This window comes from Callithrix jacchus, chromosome 5, assembly GCF_049354715.1.
Source record: "Callithrix jacchus isolate 240 chromosome 5, calJac240_pri, whole genome shotgun sequence".
NCBI classification, from domain to species: Eukaryota; Metazoa; Chordata; class Mammalia; order Primates; family Cebidae; genus Callithrix; species Callithrix jacchus.
Genome location: NC_133506.1, coordinates 7,544,409 through 7,567,978, shown reverse-complemented (window position 1 = coordinate 7,567,978; position 23,570 = coordinate 7,544,409). Strand labels below are relative to the sequence as shown.

Sequence of the window (23,570 nt, the reverse complement as noted above, 5' to 3'; positions counted from 1 at the left end):
AAAGAGAGGAAAAAAAAGACAAGGCACGATCTCCTCCAGGTTCTTGAAGGAGTGTCTTCCCCTGTCCTCTGTTCACAGGACTACTCTATAGAATACCCTGGTCAGCAACCAAGAGGTAAGGGGTGGTTCTTTTTTTGAGATGGAGTTTCACTCTTGTTACCCAGGCTGGAGTGCAATGGCGCGATCTCAGCTCACCGCAACCTCCGCCTCCTGGGTTCAAGCAATTCTCCTACCTCAGCCTCCCAAGTAGCTGGGACTACAGGCACGCGCTACCATGCCCAGCTAATTTTTGTATTTTTAGTAGAGACGGGGTTTTACCTTGTTGAACAGGATGGTCTCGATCTCTTGACCTCGTGATCCACCCTCCTTGGCCTCCCAAAGAGCTGGGATTATAGGTGTGAGCCACTGCGCCTGGCAGGGGTGGTTCTTTTTTATTTTATTTTTGTTTATTTATTTTTTTGAGACTAGAGTCTTGCTGTGTTGCCAGGCTGGAGTGCAGTGGCAAAATCTCGGCTCACTGCCACCTTCACCTCCTGGGTTCAAGCAATTCTTCCACCTCAGCCTGACAAGTAGCTGGGACCACAGGCGTGTGCCACCACAGCCAGCTAATTTTTGTATTTTTAGTAGACACGGGGTTTCACCATGTTGGCCAGGATGGTTTCAATCTCTTGACCTCATGATCCGCCCACCTCGGCCTCCCAAAGTGCTGGGATTACAGGTGTAAGTCACCGCGCCCGGCCAGATATTTTTTATTTTTTGAGATGAAGTCTTACTCTGTGGCTCAGGCTGGAGTGCAGTGGTGTGATCTCGGCTCACTGCAACCTCCACCTCGTTCAAGCGATTTTCCTGCCTCAGCCTCCTGAGTAGCTGGGATTACAGGTGCCCGCTGCCATGCCCAGCTAATTTTTGTATTTTAGTAGAGACGGGTTTTCACCATGTTGGCCAGGTTAGTCTCGAACTTCTGACCTCAAGTGATCTGCCTGTGTTGCCTCCCAAACTGCAGGGATTACAGGCATGAGCCACTGCACCTGGCCAGCCCCTCACTTTAGCAACTGTCTGGAGCAGGCCCCTATGGCCTCACTAGCCTGTAGGAACCCTGATGGAAGGCATGAGGGCTGGGCATACCTCATGGTCCCAGAGCCAGGAGACCTGGAAAGCTTTGGTCTTCAGGCCACCGAGGGGACTTCCAGCCCTCACCCATTCGTCCACCATCTGTATACTAACAGTTTCAGGCCACATTTACTGAACTCATGCTCTGCTTCATTGGAACACATCACTCCTCTTCTTTGATTGCCTCCCACCTTCTTTTTATTTTATTTTTTTGAGCAGAGTCTCGCTCTGTCATGCAGGCTGGAGTGCAGTGGCTCAATCTCAGCTCACTGCAACCTTTGCCTCCCTGGTTCAGGGATTCTTTTGCTTCAGCCTCCCGAGTAGCTGGGACCACAGAGGCCTACCACCATGCCCGGCTAATTTTTTTGTATTTTTAGTGGAGATGGGGTTGCACCAAGTTGGTCAGGATGGTCTCGATCTCTGAGACCCACCTTGGCCTCCCAAAGTGCTGGGATTACAGGTAAGAGCCACTGCACCTGGCCCTATTGATTGATTGATTGATTGAGACAGGGTCTCACTCTGTCGCCCAGGTTGGAGTGCAGTGGTGCGATCTCAGCTCACTGCAACCTCTACCTCCCACCCCAGCCTTCTGAGTAGCTACAGGGGTGTGCCACCATGCCAGCTTAATCACCTTTAGAATAAAATCCAAGCTCCTCACCAGGCCTATAGGTCCTTTTTGGTGGTCCAGCCCACCTCTCCCTCCATCCAGCCTCCCCTCTAACCATGCATGGCATGCTGGCCAAGATGGCCTCTCTTTTGTTGTTATTTTGAGATGGAATTTTTGCTCTTGTTGCCCAGGCTGGAGTGCAATGGTGGGTCTCGGCCGAGTCTTGTCTATTAACTGACAGTCTTGATCACAGCTTGTTAAGTAGGAACTATCATGAGCTTCCTTTCACGGGAAAGGTAAGAGGAGCTCAGAGAGGTTAGGCCATTTGTTGAAAGTCACACAGCTAAGATTAAAACCCCAGAGACAGGCTTTTTCACTACCTGTCACTGGGTGTAGGGGCAAGGTAGAGGTAGCACACCCCAGGCCAGCTCCCGGGTGCTTGAAATATTAATAGATGCTTCTTCTTCTTCTTTTGTTTTTTTGAGAACAAGAGAGTCTCACTCCGTTGCCCAGGCTGGAGTGCAGTGGCGTGATCTCGGCTCACCGCAACCTCTGCCTTCCAGGTTCAAGCCATTCTCCTGCCTCAGCCTCCCGAGTAGCTGGGATTACAGGCATCTGCCACCATGCCTGGCTAATTTTTTGTATTTTTAGTAGAGACAGGGTTTCACCATGTTGGTCAGGGTGGTCTCAAATTCCTGACCTCCTGATCTGCCCACCTCAGCCTCCCAAATTGCTGGGATTACAGGCGTAAGCCACTGCGCCCTGCCAACTTTTGTATTTTTAGTAGAGATGGGGTTTCACCATTCTGGCCAGGCTCGTCTCAAACTCCTGACCTCAGGTGATCCACCCACCTCTGCCTCCCAAAGTGCTGGGTGGTGTAAGCCACCGCGACCTGCCTAATAGATGCTTCTGGAGTAGGAGGCCTTGCGCCTGGCTGGAAGGTTGGCAAGATTTGAGTCTGCAGAGGCCTGAAGAGAACATCCCAGGTGGGAGAAACTGCAAGGAGGGGTGGGTGGAGGAGGCAGGGACACCCTGTTCATGCGACTACTGTCTGCAGAGGGTCTCCAGAGGCAGGACCCCCAGGGGTAGGGACGCTGATTCAGGAGTCGCTCTGCAGTCCTTCCCCCAACGCTGTAAGCCGAGGTGCCCCCAGGGACGCAAGCTGGGCGCTCCCACGCCCGGCTGAAGCAGGACGTTCCCACGCGGGGGCGGCTCTGGGAAAGGCTGTGGGGCGGGCCGGGGGCGGGCGCCCGCGCTCAGGTCCCTCCGGAGCGGGTTCTCCGTCGCTCGCTGGGCAGACCCAGGTCGCATTACTGCTGCGGAGCCGGCGAGGTGAGTGAGCTGGGGGTGGACCCCGTTACCCAAGCCTGCGCGGGTTGGAGTCGTGGCTCGGTCTCCTGCCCTCGCCGCGGGGTCATGCCCCGAGTGGTCTCTGTCATAGGAGGGCTTCTTGCAGGTGGGAGCTGAGGACTCCTTGGGAGTTATCCTCTGCTTATGAGTGCCACCTCTTTCCCCAAATACAGATTACACCCTCCCTCTCTCGCTATGTGGGGCTCTCCCACCCACTCATCATAATCACTGGCCAGAGCCCCTCCTTCCCAGAAGTGCGGACTGCCTCCTCCCACTTATCACCTGTGGTGTGCCCCCTCCCCCACTCTGTTTATTGAGTGCCCCTCTCTCTCCCTAGATGTGGGACCCCCTTCTCCCCAGGTGTGTGTTTCCCTCCCTCTGACCCAGTTAAGTCCCCGTCCTCTAAAGCCCCTCCCCACCTACATGGTTGCCAAACCCCGAGTCTTCCCTGGGGCTGGGGCACTGGGTTGAGCCAGTCTGGCTGAGCTCAGCCCCCCGCGCCCCCCTCCAACCAACAGATCCAGCAGAGCAGGCTCTATGTGCACGTAGGCACCCAATTAGGGGGGAAGGGGTGGGGCGTCTATCTGTCCTGCTGGTGCTAGAGCCTCTGCAGATGGCCCTGCGGGGAAGAGAGCCTCAGGACCTGCTCCCTCTCCACCTGGCCCCCCACCCAGTTTCGTCTGGGAAGCAAATAACTCAGGGGGATTCTCCAATCTGGCCAGACTGAGCTGGGGCTGGCACCAGAACCCAAGCCCTCAGCCTCACATGCCTGAGACCCTGCCCCAAGAGTTAGGCCTCCTCCCACTTCTCAGATGGTGAATTGAGGTCCCAAGAAGGGGTTCCAAAGGTCTAGGACCCACATTGACCACCCCATCCCCAGGGCTATCAGACAGAATGAGAAGGGTCAAGGGCATGAGGGTAACCTTGAAACCCTGGGACCCCTGCCACTACCATACCAGTGGAAAGGGTTTCTCCATCTGGCCCTGCGGTGTGGGGGCCAAGGGTAATATGGGGACAGAGCTCATCTATACCTCCGTGCCCCCAGATGCTCTCCAGAGCTGCTTGGAGCTTGATGCTGAGGAAAGGTGGACGTGGAAGACGAGAGATGCACAGCCCAGAAGCCCCGGGTGAGACCTGGACTCCTGCCTCTCAGCCTAACTCCAGAGCTAGGGGCAGGGCTCCCCTCTGCAGGCTGTCCCCTTTGCCCTTCCATGCCACCCTGGGCCTGTCCCTACCACACTTCCCATGATCCCATTCCTTGGTCCAAGGCCAAATTTCTCCAGGAAATGGAGCCCACGGGTAAGCCGACAGTGCCCGTCTCCATGCCAAGCTTCCTTAGGAGCCAGCCCCTGACTCAGGCCCCTAGGCCTTGTGCCCTGAGGTGAAGGATGCCAACCCTGGCTCCTCCTACCCAGACCCTAGCTTCAATGCTAGTCAGAAGAAACAGACCTGAAGCAGGAGAGACTTCAGCCAGAGAGCAGAAGGGCCTTGCTGACTGGTGGAGAATAAAAAAGATAATTTTGTCACTGAGCCCTTACTAGTACCCCGAGCTATGCTAAACATTTTATGTGGATTAACGTATGGACTTCACAACGATCATGTGAGGTGGACGTGGTGTTATCTCCCTTTCGTGGATGAAGAAACTCAGGCCCAAAGATCTGAATATTAGAAGAGGCAGGATTCCTTGCCCTAGGCAGCTCCAACACTCTCCCATTAAGGGGGTACCAGTGCCCTCCTTGTGGGCACCTCTGCTGTGAAGAGAAGCTTTGTTGAGACCGAGCCTAATGTCCAGCCATATTCTGGGCACCCATAGGGAGCGTTTGAGGGCAGAGCCGTCATGGAGAGCTTCCAGAAGTGGAGACCAGTAGTAAAACCAACCTCCATTAAACAGAATGATTTACTGAGCATCTGCTGTGTGCCAGGCACCGAAGGAAGCCTTTTTGTTTGTTTGTTTGTTTTGAGACAGGGTCTCTCTTGGTCATCCAGGCTGGAGTGTGCAGGTGCAATCTCGGCTCACTGCAACCTCGGCCTCCTGGGTTCAAGTGATTTTTCTGCCTCAGCCTCTCAAGTAGCTGGGACTATAGGAGCATGCCACCATGCCTGGCTAATATTTTTGTATTTTTTTAGTAGAGAGAGGGTTTCGCCATGTTAGCCAGGATGGTCTCTATCTCCTGACCTCATGATCTGCCAGCCTCGGCCTCCCAAAGTGCTGAGATTACAGGTGTGGGTCACCGCACTCGGCCTCAGGAAGCCTTTTAAGTGTATTCTTTTTTTTTTTTTTTTTTTTAAGACGGAGTTTTGCTCTTGTTACCCAGGCTGGAGTGCAATGGCCCAATCTCGGCTCACCGCAAGCTCCGCCTCCTGGGTTCAGGCAATTCTCCTGCCTCAGCCTCCCGAGTAGCTGGGATTACAGGCACGTGCCACCATGCCCGGCTAATTTTTTTATTTTTAGTAGAGACGGGGTTTCACCATGTTGACCAGGATGGTCTCGATCTCTTGACCTTGTGATCTACCCACCTCGGCCTCCCAAAGTAGTGGGATTACAGGCTTGAGCCACTGCACCCGGCCTTAAGTGTATTCTTTTTTTTTTTTTTTTTTTTCCCACTATGTTGCCCAGGCTGGAGTGCAGTGGCAGGGTCTCTGCTCACTGCATCCTCTGCCTCCCGGGTTCAAGTGATTCCCCACCTTAGCCTCCCGAGAAGCTGGAACTATAGGCATGGTGCACCACCACACCCAGCTCATTTTTGTATTTTTTAGTAGAAATGGGGTTTCATCATATTGGACAGGCTGGTCTCAAACTCCTGACCTCGTGATCTGCCCACTTTGGCCTCCCAAAGTGCTGGAATTACAAGCTTGAGCCACTGCGCTCAGCTCTTTTTTTTTTTAAGACAGAGTCTCACTCTGTTGCCCAGGCTGGAGGGCAGTGGCGCCATCACAGCTCAATGCAGACTCAACTACTCAGGCTCAGGCAAGCCTTCCACCTCAGCCTCCTCAGTAGCTGGAACTATAGGCAAGTGCCACCATGCTCGGCTTATTTTTAAAAACTCTGTAGATATAGGGTCTCCCCATGTTGCCCAGGCTGGTCTTGAACTCCTGGGCACAAGGGATCTGCCTACCTCAGCCTCCCAAAGTGCTGGGATTACAGGTGTGAGCCACCATTCCCGGCCCGGCCTGAGTGTATTCTCTTGAAGCTTCCCACATTAATGAGTTAGGTTCTCTTGTTTTCCCCACTTTCCCGACAAGGATATTGAAGTACAGCAAGGTAAAGGGGCTTGTTGGATCTGGGAGAAAGTGGAACTGAAGTTTAAAACCAGCTGACTCCAAAGCTGGGTCCTTGGCCATTCATTAAAGGGATGTGCAGAGTGCTTCACAGTTTGCTGGGCAATTTCACACCTGGCATCTCAGGTTTCTGTCACTGAATCTCTACCCACCCATTGCCTCTGCCTGACATGACCTCCTCACCTCAGGTATTTCCAAAGAACGTGTGGAATTTGAAACCAGAGGGAGTGAATTGGAGCTCTGGCCCTCCTTTTTTTTTTTTTGAGACAGAGTCTTGCTCTGTCACCCAGACTGGAGCGCAGTGGCGTGATTTCAGCCCACTGCAACCTCCGCCTCCTGAGTTCAAGTGATTCTCCTACCTCAGCCTCCCGAGTAGCTGGGATTACAGGCGCCCACCACCATGCCCAGCTAATTTTTGAATTTTTAGTAGACACGGGGTTTCACCATGTTGACCAGGCTGATCTTGAACTCCTGACCTCAGGTGATCCACCAGCCTTGGCCTCCCAAAGTGCTGGGATTACAGGCATAAGCCACCGCACCTGGCTTTATTTGATCTTTGTTTGTGAGATGGAGTTTCACTCTCGGTACCCAGGCCAGAGTCCAGTGGCTCTATCTCAGCTCACTGCAGCCTCCGCCTCCTGTGTTCAAGCAGTTCTGCTTCAGCCTCCCAAGTAGCTGGATTCAGACATGCACCACCAGCCCCAGCTAATTGTTTTGTATTTTTAGTAGAGACAGGGTTTCACCGTGTTGGCCAAGCTGGTCTCAATCTCCTAACCCCGGGTGAGCCACCCACCTCAGTTTCCCAAAGTGCTGGGATCACAGGAGTGAGTGACTGTGCCGGCCTGCTCATTCTTGCTCTGTGATTTTCAGCAAGTCACTTAACTGCTCTGTTTTTTTCTTTTCTTTTGAGATGAGTCTAGCTCTGTCCCCAGGCTGGAGTGCAATGGCATCATTTTTGGCTCCCTGCAGCCTCTGCCTCCTGGGTTCAAGCAATTCTCCTGTCTCTGCCTCCTAAGGAGCTTGGATTACAGGCAAATTTTTGTATTTTTAGTAGAGACAGGGTCTCACCATGTTAGCCACATGGGATCCTCAGTTTCTTTATCTGTAAAATGGAGATGAAAATATCACCTGGCTCCGAGTGACATGGAGTAAATGAGTCCACTCACCTGAAGGCTTTAGAATGGCTCCTGGCACAAGTAGGTGCTCAATAAATGCCTTCTTTATTAATATGGTTAGAGAAAGGGTGTCCCAGGGGCAGCCTGGACTCAGCTCCCTTCTTTGTGTCTGCAGCCCGTGGTGAGGGGAAGATGCCCCCCTATGCCAACTGGTATGCCCAGCGCTCCTACCCCATGCCAGAAGAGCCCTTCTGCACAGAGCTCAGTGCTGAGCAGCAGGCCCTGAAGGAGAAGGAGAAAGGAAGCTGGACCCAGCTGAGCCATGCTGAAAAGGTGGCCTGTAGGTGTCAGGGTGGAGCTGGCTGGAGAGAGTGGGCTGCGGGCTGACTTTGGAAATTAGGGCCTGTCAGGGATCAGAGGGCAGAGAGAGGCCCCAGTACACCGAGAAACCTCCAAACACCTGAGGGGTGAAGGTGATGCATTTGCCCATTTCTTTTTTTTTTTTTTTTGAAACGGAGTCTTGCTCTGACACCAAGCTGGAGTGGAGTGGTGCTGTCTCGGCTCACTGCAACCTCTGTCGCCTGGATTCAAGAGGTTCCCCGTCTCAGCCTCCTGAGTAGCTGTGACTACAGGCGTGTGCCACCACGCACGGCTAACTTTTTGTATTTTAGTAGAGACGGGGTTTCACCATGTTGGCCAGGATGGTCTCAATCTCCTGACCTTGTGATCCACCGCCTCGGCCTCCCAAGGTACTGGGATTACAGGCGTGAGCCACCACGTCCAGCCCTTGTTCATTTTTTTATTCACTCACCTATTTGTGCACAGCCTGATGCTAGGCATTGCTGGGGACACGAGGCGAATCACCTGGCTCGTTCCTACCCCCACGGTGCTCCCAGTCCTGTGGGGAAAACCAACACAGACCCAATAATTATAATACAGAATATGTGGCTAGGGTGAGATGTGTTCAAGAACTGTGAGGTGAAATCCTGGTGGGCCTCTTAGAGGAGGGCACATTCCAGCTGGCCTTGAAGGGTGAAGAGGAGGGCACTGCCAGGGAGTGGGAACTGCATGGGGAAGGGTGTCAGAGCAGCAGACTGTGGAGGGTCCTGGCATTGAGTGGTGTGGGGGAGATGGGACAGAGAGGCAGATAAGGTGGTTGGGGAGGAGCCCTCTGACCCTGAGGCTGGAAGGATGTGTGGCCCTTGTCATGCCCACCAGAGTGCCCCTGGACTGACCCTTTGATATTTGGAGCACCTGATTCTCATTCCATGAATGGGAATACTCAGCCTAACATCCAGCATTTCAGGGAATTCCCAGTAGGGAGAGGCTCATGCTTCTCACATTCATTCATTCAGTCAGCATCTTACTGAGCACTTACTACAATACCATGCACTGGGAATGCAGCTGTGAGCCAGCCAGGCTCCGTTCCTGCCTGTGAGCTTGCATTTCCAGCCCTCTCTCAGCTCCTCTCTCTCTCTCTCTCTCTCTCTCACACACACACACACACACACACACACAATCTTGGTCTTCTTTTCATCCATTCCAGAAATTGACACTCTTTATCTGAGCATGGTGGCACACGCCTGTGGTCCCAGCTGTTTGGGAGGCTGAGGCAGGAGGATCGCTTGAGCCCAGGCGAGCTGAGGCTGTAGTGAGCTGCGATTGTGCTACTGCATTGCGCTCCAGCCTGGGTAACAGAGTGAGAGCCTGTCTCAAAAAAAAAAAGGGGGAAAAAATAAAGAGAGAGAGAGAAAGAAAGAAACGAGAGAGAAAGAAGGGAAGGAAGGAAGGAGGGAGGGAGGGAAAGGGAAGGAAGGAGGGAGGGAGGGAGGGAGAGAGGGAGGGAAAGGAAGAAGGAAGAAGGAAGGAAGGAAGGAAGGAAGGAAGGAAGGAAGAAGGAAGGAAGGCAGGAAGGAAGGAAGGAAGGAAGGAAGGAAGGAAGGAAGGCATTCCCCAAGCAAGATGGTGATGCACGCCATCCCTAGTATGTACTGTACACTTACATGTAGCAGGCACCACTGTGGAGGTAGGTGCTCTTGTTAACTCACATTTGAGAGATTGAGGCTCACCGAGGCGCAGTCACTTAAAATGGTCGCATGGCTAGAGAGTGGTGGAGGCAAGATTTGAACCACACAGGCACCAGGGTTTCACCCTTAGCTGCTGTACCACATTAGGTAAACTGAAGGTGTGATGGGATGCTTGGTGAGTTGCAGTGAAGTCTCACAGCTGAGTTAACAAGTTCTTTTTCTTTTTTTTTTTTGAGACAAGATCTCTGTCACCCAGGCTGGAGTATAGTGGCGCCATTTCAACTCACTGCAACCTCTGCCTCCTGGGCTCAAGCAATCCTCCCGTTTTGGCCTCCCGAGTAGCTGGGACTATAGGTGGGCCCCACCACACCTAGCTAATATTTTGTTTGTTTGTTTGTTTTGAGACAGAGTTTTGCTCTTGTTGCCCAGGCTGGAGTGCAATGGCACGATCTGGACTCACTGCAACTCCACCTCCTGGGTTCAAATGATTCTCCTGCCTCAGCCTCCCAAGTAGCTGGGATTACAGGTGTGCACCACCATACCTGGCTAATTTTATATTTTTTTAGTAGAGACAGTGTTTCACTATGTTGGTCAGACTGGTCTCGAACTCCTTACCTCAAGTGATCCGCCCGCCTCAGCCTCCCAAAGTGCTGGGATGACAGGCATGAGCCACTGCACCCAGACATTTTTGTATTTTTTATAGAGACAGTGTTTCACCATATTGGCCAGACTGGTCTCGACCTCCTGACCTCGTGATCTGCCCACCTCAGCCTCCCAAAGTGTTAAGATTACAGGTGTGAGCCACCATGCTAGGCTATTTAGCTGGGTGTGGTGGTGCACACCTGTAGTCCCAGCTACTTGGGAGGCTGAGGCAGGAGAATCACTCGAACCCAGGAAGTAAAGGTTGGAGTGACTGAGATCATGCCACGGCACTCTAGCTTGGGGAACAGAGCCAGATTCCATCTCAAAAAAAAAATACTTTTTTTAAAAGGCCTTGTGTGGTGGTTCATGCCTATTATTCCAGCACTTTGGGATGCCGAGGCAGGCAGATGGATTGGGCCCAGGAATTCAAGATCAGCCTGGACAACATGGTGAAACCTCATCCCTACACAAAATGCAAAAATAAGCTGGGTGTGGTGGCGTGCACCTGTGTTCCCAGCTACTAGTTGGGCTGAGGTGGGAGGATCACCTGAGCCTGAGATGTCAAGGCTGTGGTGAGCTATGATTGTGCCATTGCACCCTAGCCTGAGTGACAGAGTGAGGCCCTGTCTCAAAAAAAAAATTTTTTTTTTTTAATGTTTTAAAGAGATGCTCCTCTCACCTCTGTCAACTGAGTTCCAAGGGTTTCAGAAGCTCTTGTGCAGGAAGGGGCAGAGACCAAATGTGTCTGTCTTTCTTTTCTTTCTTTCTTTCTTTCTTTCTTTCTTTCTTTCTTTCTTTCTTTCTTTCTTTCTTTCTTTCTTTCCTTCCTTCCTTCCTTCCTTTCTTTCTCTCTCTCTCTTTTCTTTTCTTTTCTTTTCTTTCTTTCTTTCTTTTTTTGAGATACAGTCTTCCTTCTGTTGCCCAGTCTGGAGTGCAGTGGTGCAATCTTGGCTGGCTGCAACCTCCGCCTCCTGGGTTCAAGTGATTCTTCTACCTCAGCCTCCCGAGTAGCTGGGGCTACAGGCACCTGACACCATGCCCAGCTAATTTTTGTACCAAATGTGTATTTCTTAGTGTGCCATCTTTAGTTCTGCCTACTCTCCTCTAAGAAAACTCCTCTAAACTCCAGCCCCACTTCTCTCCCTCCCTTCCATTAGCAACTCCCTCAGACTGGAAAGCCTGTCACCAGGAAGTCTGATGTCTCTGAGGGCAGTGAGCCTGCCTGATTTTTCAGGCTTCTCCAGGGGCACTCTCATTCACTCATTCATCCTGGGAATAACCATTCGAGGCCTGCTTTGAGCCAAACACTGTTCTAGGTGTTGGGAAGGTAACGGTGAACTTACATCATATGAACAATGTAACAGTGCACTGAAGCCTAGAAGAAAAGATAAGCAATAAATAAAAGGAATACAAATATTAGTATGAAGGAAGAGAAAGTCAGGAACGGTTCTGTTAAAAGTTTGAGGCAGGCTGGGCGAGGTGGCTCACGCCTGTAATCCCAGCACTTTGGGAGGCCAAGGTGGGCGGATCATGAGGTCAGGAGATTGAAACCATCCTGGTCATGTTAAAACCCCGGCTCTAACAAAAAATTAAAAATTAAAAAAAAACTGAGTCAAATAAAAGCACAATCTTGTCACTTCCTTGCCTCAAATTCACTCTTCTCAATACTATTTCTTTGTTTGTTTGAAATGGAGTCTTGCTCTGTCACCCAGGTTGGAGTGCAGTGGTGTGATCTTGGCTCACTGCAACCTCCACCTCCCAGGTTTAAGTGACTCTCCTGCCTCAGCCTCCCAAGTAGCTGGGATTACAAGTGCCCACCACTGCGCTTGGCTAATTTTTGTGTTTTTTAGTAGAGACGGGGTTTCACCATCTTGGCCAGGCTGGTCTTGAACTCCAGACGTGTGATTCGCCCGCCTTAGCCTCCCCAAGTGCTGGGATTATAGGCATGAGCCACTGTGCCTGGCCGAATGTACCAATTCTTTTATTTTACTTATTTATTTACAAACAGGGTCTCGGCTGGGTGTGGTGGCTCACATCAGTAATCCCAGCACTTTGGTAGACCAAGGCAGGCAGATTACTTAAAGTTAGGAGTTTGAGACCAGCCTGGCCAACATGGTGAAACCCCTTCTCTACTAAAAATACAAAAAATTAGCTGGCTGTGGTGGCAGGTGCCTGTAATCTCAGCTACTCAGGAGACTGAGGAAGGAGAATTGCTTGAATCCAGTAGGCAGAGGCTGCAGCGAGCCGAGATCACACACTCCAACCTCAGCAGCAGAGACTCAGTCTCAAAAAAAAAAAAAGAAAGAAAGAAAAAAGAAACAGTCTCACTCTGTTGCCCCAGCTACGAGATTACTGTAGCGGGATCCTGGCTCACTGTAGCTTCAAACTCCAAAGGTCAAGCAATCCTCTTCCCTCAGCTTCTGCAGTGGCTGAGAGCAAGGCATGTGCCACTGTACCTGGCTAATATTTTAATTTTTTGTAGAGACAGGGTATCACTCTGTTGCCCAGGATGGGCTGAACTCCCGGACTCAAGCAATCCATCTGTCTTGGTCTCCCAAAATTCTGGGATTATAGGCGTCAGCCACCACCTTCGATCCCCTCCCTAATTCTGTTAGAATGAAATCCAAATTCTTCTCCTTGGATTCTGACAAGGTCTTGTGTGAACTGGTTCTGGCCAGCCTCTCATTTGCTAAATTCTCTCTCTCTTTAAAAAAAAATTTTTTTGAGATGAAGTCTCGCTCTGTCGCCCAGGCTGGAGTGCAATGGCGCACTCTCGGCTCACCACAACCTCTGCCTCCCAGGTTCAAGCGATTCACCTCAGCCTCCCAAGTAGCTGGGATTACAGGTGTGTGCCATCACACCCAGCTAATTTTTGTATTTTTAAGTGAAGACAGGGTTTCACCACGTTGGTCAGGCTGGTCTGAAACCCTTGACCCTGTGATCCACCCGCCTTGGCCTTCCAAAGCGCTGGGATTACAGGCGTGAGCCACTGCGCCCAGCTAAATTCTGTCTTTTTTGCTATTTCACTCCAGCCATGGTGGTCCTCACTTCAGCCTTTCCCTACCCACTTCCTGCTTCAGGGTCTTTGCACTTCCTTCCAGCTTTCACCAGCTTTCTCCCACTGATTTTTCAAGGCTCAGCTCCAATGCCACCTCCTCTGAGACACCTTCCCTAGCCACCCAACAGTTTGTCTGGCATTTGCCATCATCTCCCCATCTAAGCTCCACAAGGGCAGGGATTTTCATCTGGCTCATTCACTGCTGTCACCTGTTCCTGACCATGTGTACGTATAGTACATGCTCAGTAAGAATCTGCTGAACGAACAGCATCTGCTCCAGGGAGTGGGAGACAGGGATCACTTAGAGTGGACGCACCTGAGGCCCTTCCCCACACCCACCTGCCTCCAGTGTACCGGCTCCAGTACCATCAGACCTTTGCGGAGATGAACCGTCGCTCCAATGAGTGGAAGACAGTGATGGGCTGTGTCTTCTTCTTCTGTGGATTCACAGCTCTGCTGATTTGGTGGCAGCGGGTCTACGGTGAGTGGCAACACCTCATCTGGCAGCAGTCCTGGGCTGTGCCCTTGTGGTCACAGCCACCAACCAGTTTCTTAAAGGAACCATTCTGGCACTCGTCTGAAGAGTTGAAAATTTCCTGAAGAGGTGTAGGGTGAAGGGCAGAGCATGGCTGTCTAGGTTTGAATATAGGAATGCTACCTCTCTAGGCCTCAGTTTCCTCATCTGTAAGATGGGAATAGTAATGGTTCATCTCAGGGTACTTAAGAGGATTTAATGAGAGAGGGTTGTAGGTCAGTGTTTGGCTCATAGTCATGAATGGTGGTGTTAGATTGTTGTGTATGAACTGTGTGTTTTTCAGTGTGTATATATATATATATATACACACACACACATACTGAACCTCTGTCTCCCAAGTTCAAGTGATTCCCCTGCCTTAGCCTCCTGTGTAGCTGAGACTACAGGAGTGCACCACCACACCTGGCTAATTTTTGTATTGTTAGTAGAGATGAGGCTTCACCACACTGGTCTTGAACTCCTGGCCTCAAGTGATCTACCCTCTTTGGACTCCCAAAGGCTAAGATTACAGACATGAGCCACCATGCGTGGGCTGTTTTTCAGTATATTGTTTCAGCTGCTGTAACAAAGAGTCCCCAACTTACGGGAGCTTAAATGAGATAGTGGTGTATTGCTTTCTCACAACAAAATGCAGAGATGCAATCCAGACAAATGTAGGGACTCCTCAATGCAGGCTCCTTCTGTTTTGTTGCTCTGCATCCTTGACACGCAAGATGGCTGCTCCAGCTACTGCCATCAAGCCTATATTCCAGCCAAGGAAAAGAGGGAAAGGGAAGATACGCTCCTCTTTGAGGCCTAGAAGTTGCTCATACCACTTCTCCTTACATGGTATAGGCTGAGAAATGATCACATGACCACATCTGGCTACAAGGGAAGCTGGGAAATGTAGTCTTTAGCTGGGTAGTTACACGTACAGCTAAACTTTTATTACCTCTGAAGAGTGGTTCTCAAAGTGTTCTCTGTGTACCAATAAGCACCACCTAGGAACTTGCTAGAAATGCACATTCTCACCCCCACTAGTCAGACACCCTGGGGATAGATTCCAACAATTTTTATTTTAACTGCCCATCCCTCTGGTGGACCAGTGGAAGGCTCAACACCTCCTGTGCATCTTGGAAGGGATATATGTATATAGATTTTTGAGAAGGAGTCTTGCTCTGTCACCCAGGCTGGAGTGCAGTGGCACAATCTCAGCTCACTGCAACCTCTGCCTCCCGGGTTCAAGCAATTCTCCTGCCTCAGCCTCCCAAGTTGCTGGGATTACAGGTGCCCACCACCACACTCAGGTAATTTTTGTATTCTTAGTAGAGATGGGGTTGCACCATGTTGGCCAGGCTGGTCTTAAACTCTTTACCTCGTGATCCACCCACCTCGGCATCCCAAAGTGCTGGGATTACAGGTGTAAGCCATTGTGCCCAGCCTGTTACCATATTTTTAAAGTGAACAGTCTTACTTACTTCCTACTCTCAACCCCCTTAGAAAGTATAAAGAACTGTTTCGTCCTGGACCCTGCACAGTGAGTGGGAACAAACTCAGTAGTTATATAATTACAGTAGGTAACATGTATCGGGTGCTTGGGATACATGTGCCAACAGCTAACATTGTGCCGACAGCTTTAGAAATACTCAGTCCCCACAATCCTAGTGGATAGGACCTGCTTTTGACAGGTAAGGAAACAGGCTCAGAGAGGTGAAGTGACTTGTTGAAGGTCACAGAGCAAGGGAGTGGTGGAGCTGGGATTTGCAGTCTTCAAATCAGTGCTCTTATTACCACGGGCCACAGAGGTAGGTGGGGCGACTGAGTTGGGAGGGACGTTGGCCCAGCACCCACAGTCCTTGGAGTCTAAGGCAAAGCTGGGATCAGAACCCAGCGGTGCCTGGATGAAGCTTTAGGAGAGAGTCTGGTGCGGGGCTAGACAGGGTGGAGGGAGCTCCTCAGTGCAAGATACCCCAACCCTGTGGCTAGAGACCCTGGCTGGTGGAGGAAGGCTGGCAGGATCCTGAGCCACCCTTGTTCCCCCACCCCATGCACTCCCTGCAGTATATCCTCCAAAGCCTATCACCTTGACGGATGAGTGGAAAGCCCAGCAGCTGCAGCGCATGCTGGACATGAAGGTCAATCCTGTGCACGGCCTGGCCTCCCACTGGGACTACGAGAAGAAGGAGTGGAAGAAGTGACTTGCATCCCCAGCTGTCTCCCAGCGGCTCCACCCTGGCTGGGAGCCTCTGGCAGCCCCTCCTCTCCCCTCCCTTGCCCTTAACCCAATAAAGCTGGTTTGTTCTTTTCTGCCTCTAACCTCCACTTCAGACTTTACCTGGCACCTAAAATTAAGCATGGTAACAGGTGAGGGGCAAGAAGGGCTTAGAACTCAGATAGTCAGGGAGGGCTTCCTGGAGGAGTGGAGGGGCTACGGCCAAAGCTTAGGTAGGATTAGGAAAGGCAAGAAGAAGGGAAGGCATTGGGGTAGAGGAAGTGGCTTAATCAAAGGTGAGGATACTCTTTTATTCAGCTAATTAACAAATACTTATTGAGCACCTACTGTGTGCCAGCTTCTAATCCAGGCCCCGGGGATGCAGCAGTGAACAAGGCAGGCAAAGACCTTGACCTTTGGAGGAGACATTCCTCTATGCAGGGAGATAGAAAAATGAAAAAATAGTTTGTAGGGACATGGATGAATCTGGAAAACATCATCCTCAGCAAACTGACACAAGAACAGAAAATGAAACACCGCATATTCTCACTCATAGGTGGGTGATGAAAAATGAGAACACATGGACACAGAAAGGGGAGTACTAAACACTGGGGTCTATTGGGGGGAAAAGGGGAGGGCCAGTGGGAGGGGGAGGTGGGGAGGGATAGCCTGGGGAGAAATGCCAAATGTGGGTGAAGGGGAGAAGAAAAGCAAAGCACACTACCATGTGTGTACCTACGCAACTGTCTTGCATGCTCTGCTCATGTACCCCAAAACCTATAATCCAATAAAAAATTAAAAAAAAAAAAAAGAAAAATGAAAAAATAAGAGTAGTAAGTTGTTTGTTACATGGTAATAAGTGCCACGAAGAAACAAAATGAAGCAGCATGAGGGGACAGGCTAAAGGGGATTGGGGGGTGACAGGTGAAGGCCTCTAGGAAGAGGTGGCACTTCATTTGCCCGTCTCGTGCCTTGGCCTCTCAAAGTGCTAGGTGCCCAGGCTGGTCTGGAACTCCTGGCCTCAAGTGATCCTCCTGCCTCAGCCTCTCAAAGTGCTGGAGGATTTTTTTTTTTCCCCGAGCTAGCTGAGATTTTATTTTGGACCAAAAAAAAAAAGCAATTGAATTGTTTTGCAGCTGGCGGCATGAGCAAGGGGGGTCCCCAGGCAGTAAACTCCCCGAGGGTGGGCTGAAGGCTAGGGCTGAGCATCAGGTGGGTCTCCTGTTCCCTGTGCTCCCCTGTACAGCAGCCTCCCTCCTGGGCTCTGGGGCAGCCTCAGGAGGGGCAGGCTGGAAGGGGCTGTTGCAGCTGTTCACTTGGGCAGGACGTCAGAGGACTCGGACACCAGCCTCGCATCGCGGGTCTCAATCTTCTTCACAACCACAGCCTTGGTGGAGCTGGTGCGGCTGAAGGAGCTGGAGCCCGTGACAGAGCCAAAGCTGGAGCCCAGGCCGTAGCTGAGGCCGGGGCTTGTGAGGCCCCCACAGGCAGAGCTCAGACCACCTGCATAGCCGCTGGTGGTCTTTGTATGGATACTCATGTTCTGTATCCTGGACTCCAGCCGGCTCTCCTCACCTTGCGGTAAGTGGCGATCTCGATGTCCAGGGCCAGTTTGACGTTCATCAGCTCCTGGTACTCACGAAGCTGCTGTGCCATGCCCTGCTTGGCCTGCTGCAGGGCGGCCTCCAGCTCCTTTTGCTTGGCATGAGCATCCTTGAGTGCCAGCTCTCCGCGACGGTCAGCCTCAACAATGGTGGTCTCTAGGGAAGACCTCTGGCCTTTGAGGCCCTTGATCTCAGCCTGGAGCCGGCTGATGTTCCGGTTCATCTCGGAGATTTAAGTCTTCGTATGCCGCAGGTCGTGCCCGTGCTTCCCAGCCAGCCTCTGCAGCTCCTCATACTTGATCTGGTACACGCTCTCCGCTTGAGCCCAGCTGCGGTTGGCGATCTCCTCGTACTGCGCCTTGACCTCAGCGATGGTGCTGTCCATGTCCAGGAGCGGCTGTTGTCCATGGACAGCACCACAGACGTGTCGGAGATCTGGGACTGCAGCCCCTGGATCTCCTCTTCATACAGCTGCCTGAGGAAGTTGATCTCATCAGTCAGTCCTTCCAGGCGAGACTCCAGCTCCACCTTGTTCATGTAAGCTTCATCCACATCCTTCTTGAGGACAAATTCATTCTCCATCTCTGTACGCTTATTGATCTCTTCCTCATACTTCTTCTTGAAGTCCTCCACCAGCCCCTGCATGTTGCCAAGCTCCGCCTCCAGCTTCAGCTTCTCCTGGCCCAGAGTCTCCAGCTGCCGCCTCAGGTTGTTGATGTAGTTCTCACACATGTTGTCCATGTTGCTCCCAGCCGTTTTCTGCTGCTGCAGGAGGCTCCACGTGGTCTCCAGCATCTTGTTCTGCTGCTCCAGGAACCGCACCTTGTCCATGAAGGAAGCAAACTTGTTGTTGAGGGTCTTGATCTGCTCCTTCTCCTGGGTACGCACGGCCTGGATGTTGGGGTCCACATCCACCTTAATGGGGTTCAGCAGGCTCTGGCTGATGGTGACGGCGGTGATGCCTCCCATGCCTATGCCGCTGGCCCCAGCATAGCCTGCACCCAGGCCACCCCGGAAGCCGCTGCTGCTCACTCGGGAGAAGCTCGAGGAGCTCAAGTGGGCACTGGGCCCACTCATGCAGGAGCGGTTGCTGAAGGCCCCGGGGCCAGAGGTGGACACCTTGTAGGACTTTTGGGTCACCCTGGTGGACATGGTGGAGGCAGGAGTGGAGGCAGGCGGGCTGAACCAGGGAGAGATTCCAGGAGGAGCAGAGAAGCTGCTTCTTGCAGGGGATTTTATTCTAAGTGTGGTGGGAACCTGTGTCCCTCTGGGTTCTTCTTCTTCTTTTTTTTTTTTTTGTTTGTTTTTTGAGACAGCGTTTCGCTCTTTTTGCCCAGGCTGGAGTGCAATGGTGTGCTCTCAGCTTATAGCAACCTCTGCCTCTCGGGTTCAAGAGATTCTCCTACCTCAGTCTCCTGAGTAGCTGGGATTACAGGGATGTGCCACCATGCCTAGTTAATTTTTTTGTATTTTTAGTACAGACAGCGTTTCTCCATGTTGGTCAGGCTGGTCTCAAACTTCTCAGGTGATCCACACGTCTTGGCCTCCCAAAGTACTGGGATTACAGGTGTGAGCCGCTGTGCCTGGCCGTCCATTTGGGTTCTTTGAGAAGCAACTGCCAAGAAGGAATTAACCATGTGAAGAGATGTTTTGCAGGTAATGCCTGTGAGAGATGAGAGAGGAAGCAGGAGTAGGCTGGGAGAAGCTTCAGACTGCAGGGCAAGTCGGACACCCGTGGAAGAAGGGAAGGGAAGAACTGCACAGGAAAAAACAGACTTCACGGCCTCCAGATCACTGAGTCCCATCAGGAGACAGAAACCATAAAGCAATTTGAACAGGGGTTTTTTAATATTAAAAAATTATTAATGTGACACAGGAGAGTAACTATAAAGACGCAAAGGCCGGGTGTGTGGATCATATCTGTAATCCCAGCACTTTGGGAGACTGAGGTGGGCAGATCACCCAAGGTCAGGAGTACAAGACCAGCTTGGCCAACATGGAAACCCAGTCTCTACTAAAAATACAAAAATTAGCCAGGCTTGGTGGCACACCCTGTAACCCCAGCTACTAGGGAGGCTGAGGCAGAAGACTCGCTTGAACTCCGGAGGTGGCGTCTTCAGTGAGCCAAGATCTTGCCACTGCACTACAGTCTGAGCAACAGAGCAAAACCTTGTCTCAAAAAGATCAAAACAAAAATAAAGATGCAAAGAGACCTTTAAAAGGTATCCAAGGAGAGTCCCCAAGGAAAGATACAGCTAGAAGGGGGTGCCCTCCCCAAGTGGGGTTCAGCCCTCACTGGAGAAGGTGTGGTTGGTTGCAGCCCACTGGATGGCAAGAAGTCGGGGGGTTGCCTATAGGCAGAGCTGGTCCATAGTCACCGGGTAAGCAGGAACAACCCTCAGACGGCCAAGGGAGCTGAGACTTGTGGGCAGGTAGAATTGGGGCACATTTACAGATGTGAGGCCTAAAACTTAAGGCATCTGCATCAGCAGAATTGCTGGAAGATGGTCCCCAGGCCTGAGGGCTGCAGTGTTGGTCTAGGCTATGCACACTGGGCTCAAGGCTAAGCAACCATGACACAGCAGCAAGAACAGCGTGTGCGTGTGTGTGTGCACAGACATACACATACACACAGAAACCTCCTCTCCTCCTGAAAGTATCTTCCAGCACTGACTCCTGTCAAAGCTCAGCATCTCACTGCAAAGGAGCACAGTTCATCTCCAGCGTGCAGAGCAGAACGTATCTGGAGCTGAGCGGTAGCACATTGATGACTGGCCCAGCATCTTTCAGAAAGCCTTCGCTAGGTCAGTGGGAAGTCCCAGAGCAAGTAATGCCCACTAGAGGAGTCCTGTATTGGGCAACATTAACGCATCCCTAGTGTGTTAGTCAGGGTTCTCTAGAGGGGCAGGACTAATAGGATAGCTGTATATATGAAAGGGAGTTTATTAAGGAGAATCGACTCAGGATCACAAGGTGAAGTCCCACAATAGACCGTCTGCAAGCTGAGGGGCGAGAAACCAGTCTGAGTCCCCAGACCTCAAAAGTAGGGCAGATGATAGTGCAGCCTTTAGTGTGTGGTTGAAGGCCCGAGAGGCCCTGGCAAATCACTGGTGTAAGTCCAAGAGTCCAGAAGCTGAAGAACTTAAGAGTCTGATGTTCGAGGGCAGGAAGCATCCAGCACAGGAGAAAGATGGGGGCCAGAAGATTTAGCCAGTCTAGTCCTTCCACCTTCTTCTGTCTGATTCCTCCCTCCTTACCTCCTCTCTCTCTCTCTCTCTCTCTCTCTCTCCGTCCCTCCCTCCCTCCCTCCCTCTTTTTCACTCTGTATCCCAGGCTGGAGTGCAGTGGCACGGGGTCGGCTCACCGCACCCTCTGCCTCACCGTGCCACTGCACTCCAGCCTGGGCAAGAAGAGCAAAACTTCGTCTCAAAATAAATAAATAATAAAAATAATAATAAAAGGTCTTGTCTCCAAATGCAGTCCCATTTTGAGGTGCTGGGGTTAGAACATCCTTGTATGAATCTGGGGGACACGATTCAGACCGTAATAGTTGGACTTAGGGCTGGGCACGGTGGTTCACACCTGTAATCCCAGCACTTTGGGAGGCCAAGGCGGGCAGATTACTTGAGGTCAGGTGTTCGAGACCAGCCCAGCCAACATGGAGAAACTCCGTCTCTACTAAAAACACAAAAATTAGTTGGACGTGTTGGCGCATGCTTATATTCCCAGCTACTTGGGAGGCTGACACAAGAATCGCGTGAACTGGGGAGGTGGATGTTGCAGTAAGCCGAGATTGTGCTACTCCGCTCTAGCCTGGGTGACAGAGGGAGTCTCTGTCTCAGAAAAAAATAAACAAAAACTTGGACTGAGGTTTATTCTGTGTGTCTGTTTGTTCTGGGACCAGTGGACTCCTAGGGCATGTTCTCATGGCAGAAGTCTGAGACTTTGGTGGGGCAGAGGGATGGGTGGGGACACTCAAGGCTGAAAACAAGCACGCACAAAACTGCACCACATTCCACTGGCCATGGTGTTCCACTTACAATTTCACCCCAAAACAGAATGGCATAAAACAATTATTTCATTGTGCTCAGAGAGTCTGTGAATCAGGGATTCGGGCCAGGTATAGTGAAAACCACTTGCTTCTGCTCTAGAACATCTGGGGCCTCAGCTGGAAACACTCAAGGGCTGTGGCCAGGATTGGCTGGAGGTGTTTTCACTCACATATCTGGTGCTTGATGCTGGGAGCGCAGGTGGACCTAAGATGAACTGGAACACTTCTTATGGTCTCCCTCCCTGGTCTCTTGGTGTGGACTAGTTTGGTATTTCTTAAAACATGGTGGCTGGGGACCGGGCACCGTGGCTGGTGGAATGTGGTGCACTTTGGGAGGTCAAGGCGGGCAGATCACGAAGTCAAGAGATTGAGACCATCCTGGCCAACACAGTGAAACCCCGTCTCTACTCAAAATTCAAAAATTAGCAGCGCGTGGTGGCACACGCCTGTAGTCCCAATTACTAGGGAGGCTGAGACAGGAGAATCGCTTGAACCCAGGAGGCAGAGGTTGCAGTGAACCAAGATCGTGCCACTGCACTCCAGCCTAGCAACAGAGCAAGACTGTCTCAAGAAACAAACACGCACCATGGTGGCTGTGTTCCAAGAGCAAGGGTCCCAGGAGAGCAAAGGGGAAGTGCCTTGTCTTTTTTTTTAGATAGAGTCTTGCTCTGTCACCCAGGCTGGAGTGCACTGGTGTGATCTTGGCTCATTGCAACTTCTGCCTCCTGGGTTCAAGGATTCTCATGCCTCAGCCACCCAAGTAGCTGGGATTAGAGGCGTATGCCAACACCTGGCTTTTTTTTTTTTTTTTTTTTTGTATTTTTAGAAGAGATGGGGTTTCACCATGTTGGCCAGGATGGTCTCAAATTCCTGACCTCAGGTGATCTGCCCTCCTTGGCCTCCCAAAGTGGTGGGAGCTACTGCATCTGGCCTGCATTGTCTTTTTATGACCCAGCTTCAGAAGACAAAAAGCATCACTTCTGCTGGAGCCCAATGGTCAAGGAACTACAGAGTTCCTTGAGTCTCAAGTTCCTTGAGACAGGGTCTCACAATGGCACGATCTTGGCTCACTACCACCTCTGCCTCCTGGGTTCAAGTGATTCTCATGCCTCAGCCTCCTGAGCAGCTGGGATCACAGGCATAAGCCCCCATGCCCAGCTAATTTTTGTATTTTTGGTAGATACAGGGTTTTGTCGTGTTGGCCAGGCTGCTCTCAAACTCCTGGCCTCAAGAGATCTGCCTGCCTCAGCCTCCCAAAGTGCTAGGACTATAGGCGTGAGCTACCATGCCCAGCCTGAGTTTTCTTATTCTTATTTTATTTATTTATTTTTGAGATGGAGTCTCCCTCTGTCGTCCAGGCTGGAGTGCAGTGGCTACATCTCGGCTCACCGCAACCTCCGCCTCCTGGGTTCAAGCAATTCTCCTGCCTCAGTCTCCTGAGTAGCTGGGATTATAGGCATGTGCCAACATGCCCAGCTAATTTTTGTATTTTTGGTAGAGATGAGGGTTTCACCATGTTGGTCAGGCTGGTCTTGAACTCCTGACCTTGTAATCTGCCCGCCTTGGCCTCCCAAGGTGCTGGGATTACAGGTGTGAGCCACTGTGCCTGGCCTCTTATTCTTATTTTAAATACAGTGTCAAAGGTTCTTAGTTTTACTTAGCAGGAGAAATAGGGAAAAGTACATCTGCTCCATTTTCCTGGATGTGGAAGTCCAGGGGTTCATCCTACTGTATATTAAAGTCTCTCTCTTTTTTTTTTAGAGGAAAAAAGAAAGGAAGAAAGACAGAAAAAAAGAATAAAAATAAGAATGAAAGAGAAAAAGAGGGAGAGAGAACAGGAATCTTGCCCTATTGCCCAGGCTAGAATGCAGTCTAAAAATGGGTACTGAAACCTCTTTTATGCCAATAATTGTGCTTAACAATAGAGACGGGGAGGAATAAGGGAGGAAAATAACAAACAAGCAGCCAACCAATATTTCATTTAAACCTGTGAAATGCTAT

General features: G+C 51.2%; 1 protein-coding gene and 1 pseudogene across 3 annotated transcripts; one reads left to right on the top strand and one right to left on the bottom strand.

Annotated features, from left to right (window-relative positions):
- Window positions 1-2,606: 2,606 nt before the first annotated feature.
- Window positions 2,607-16,018, top strand: COX4I2 (cytochrome c oxidase subunit 4I2). Of its 2 annotated transcripts, none has more exons than XM_008995580.5 (5): window positions 2,607-2,703; window positions 4,113-4,194; window positions 7,637-7,801; window positions 13,538-13,669; window positions 15,764-16,018. In XM_008995580.5, exons 2-5 carry the CDS (start codon window positions 4,113-4,115, stop codon window positions 15,898-15,900), a joined length of 516 nt encoding a protein of 171 aa, XP_008993828.1. In that variant the 5' UTR covers window positions 2,607-2,703; the 3' UTR covers window positions 15,901-16,018. The 2 variants fall into 2 exon arrangements, with proteins under 2 accessions (XP_008993828.1, XP_035154070.1); XM_035298179.2 differs by lacking the exon at window positions 2,607-2,703 and adding an exon at window positions 2,991-3,049.
- Window positions 16,019-16,730: 712 nt separating this feature from the next.
- Window positions 16,731-22,848, bottom strand: LOC128932005 (keratin, type II cytoskeletal 8 pseudogene; annotated as a pseudogene). The gene has a single exon (XR_008481162.2). The product of XR_008481162.2 is annotated as a keratin, type II cytoskeletal 8 pseudogene (transcript).
- Window positions 22,849-23,570: the final 722 nt, after the last annotated feature.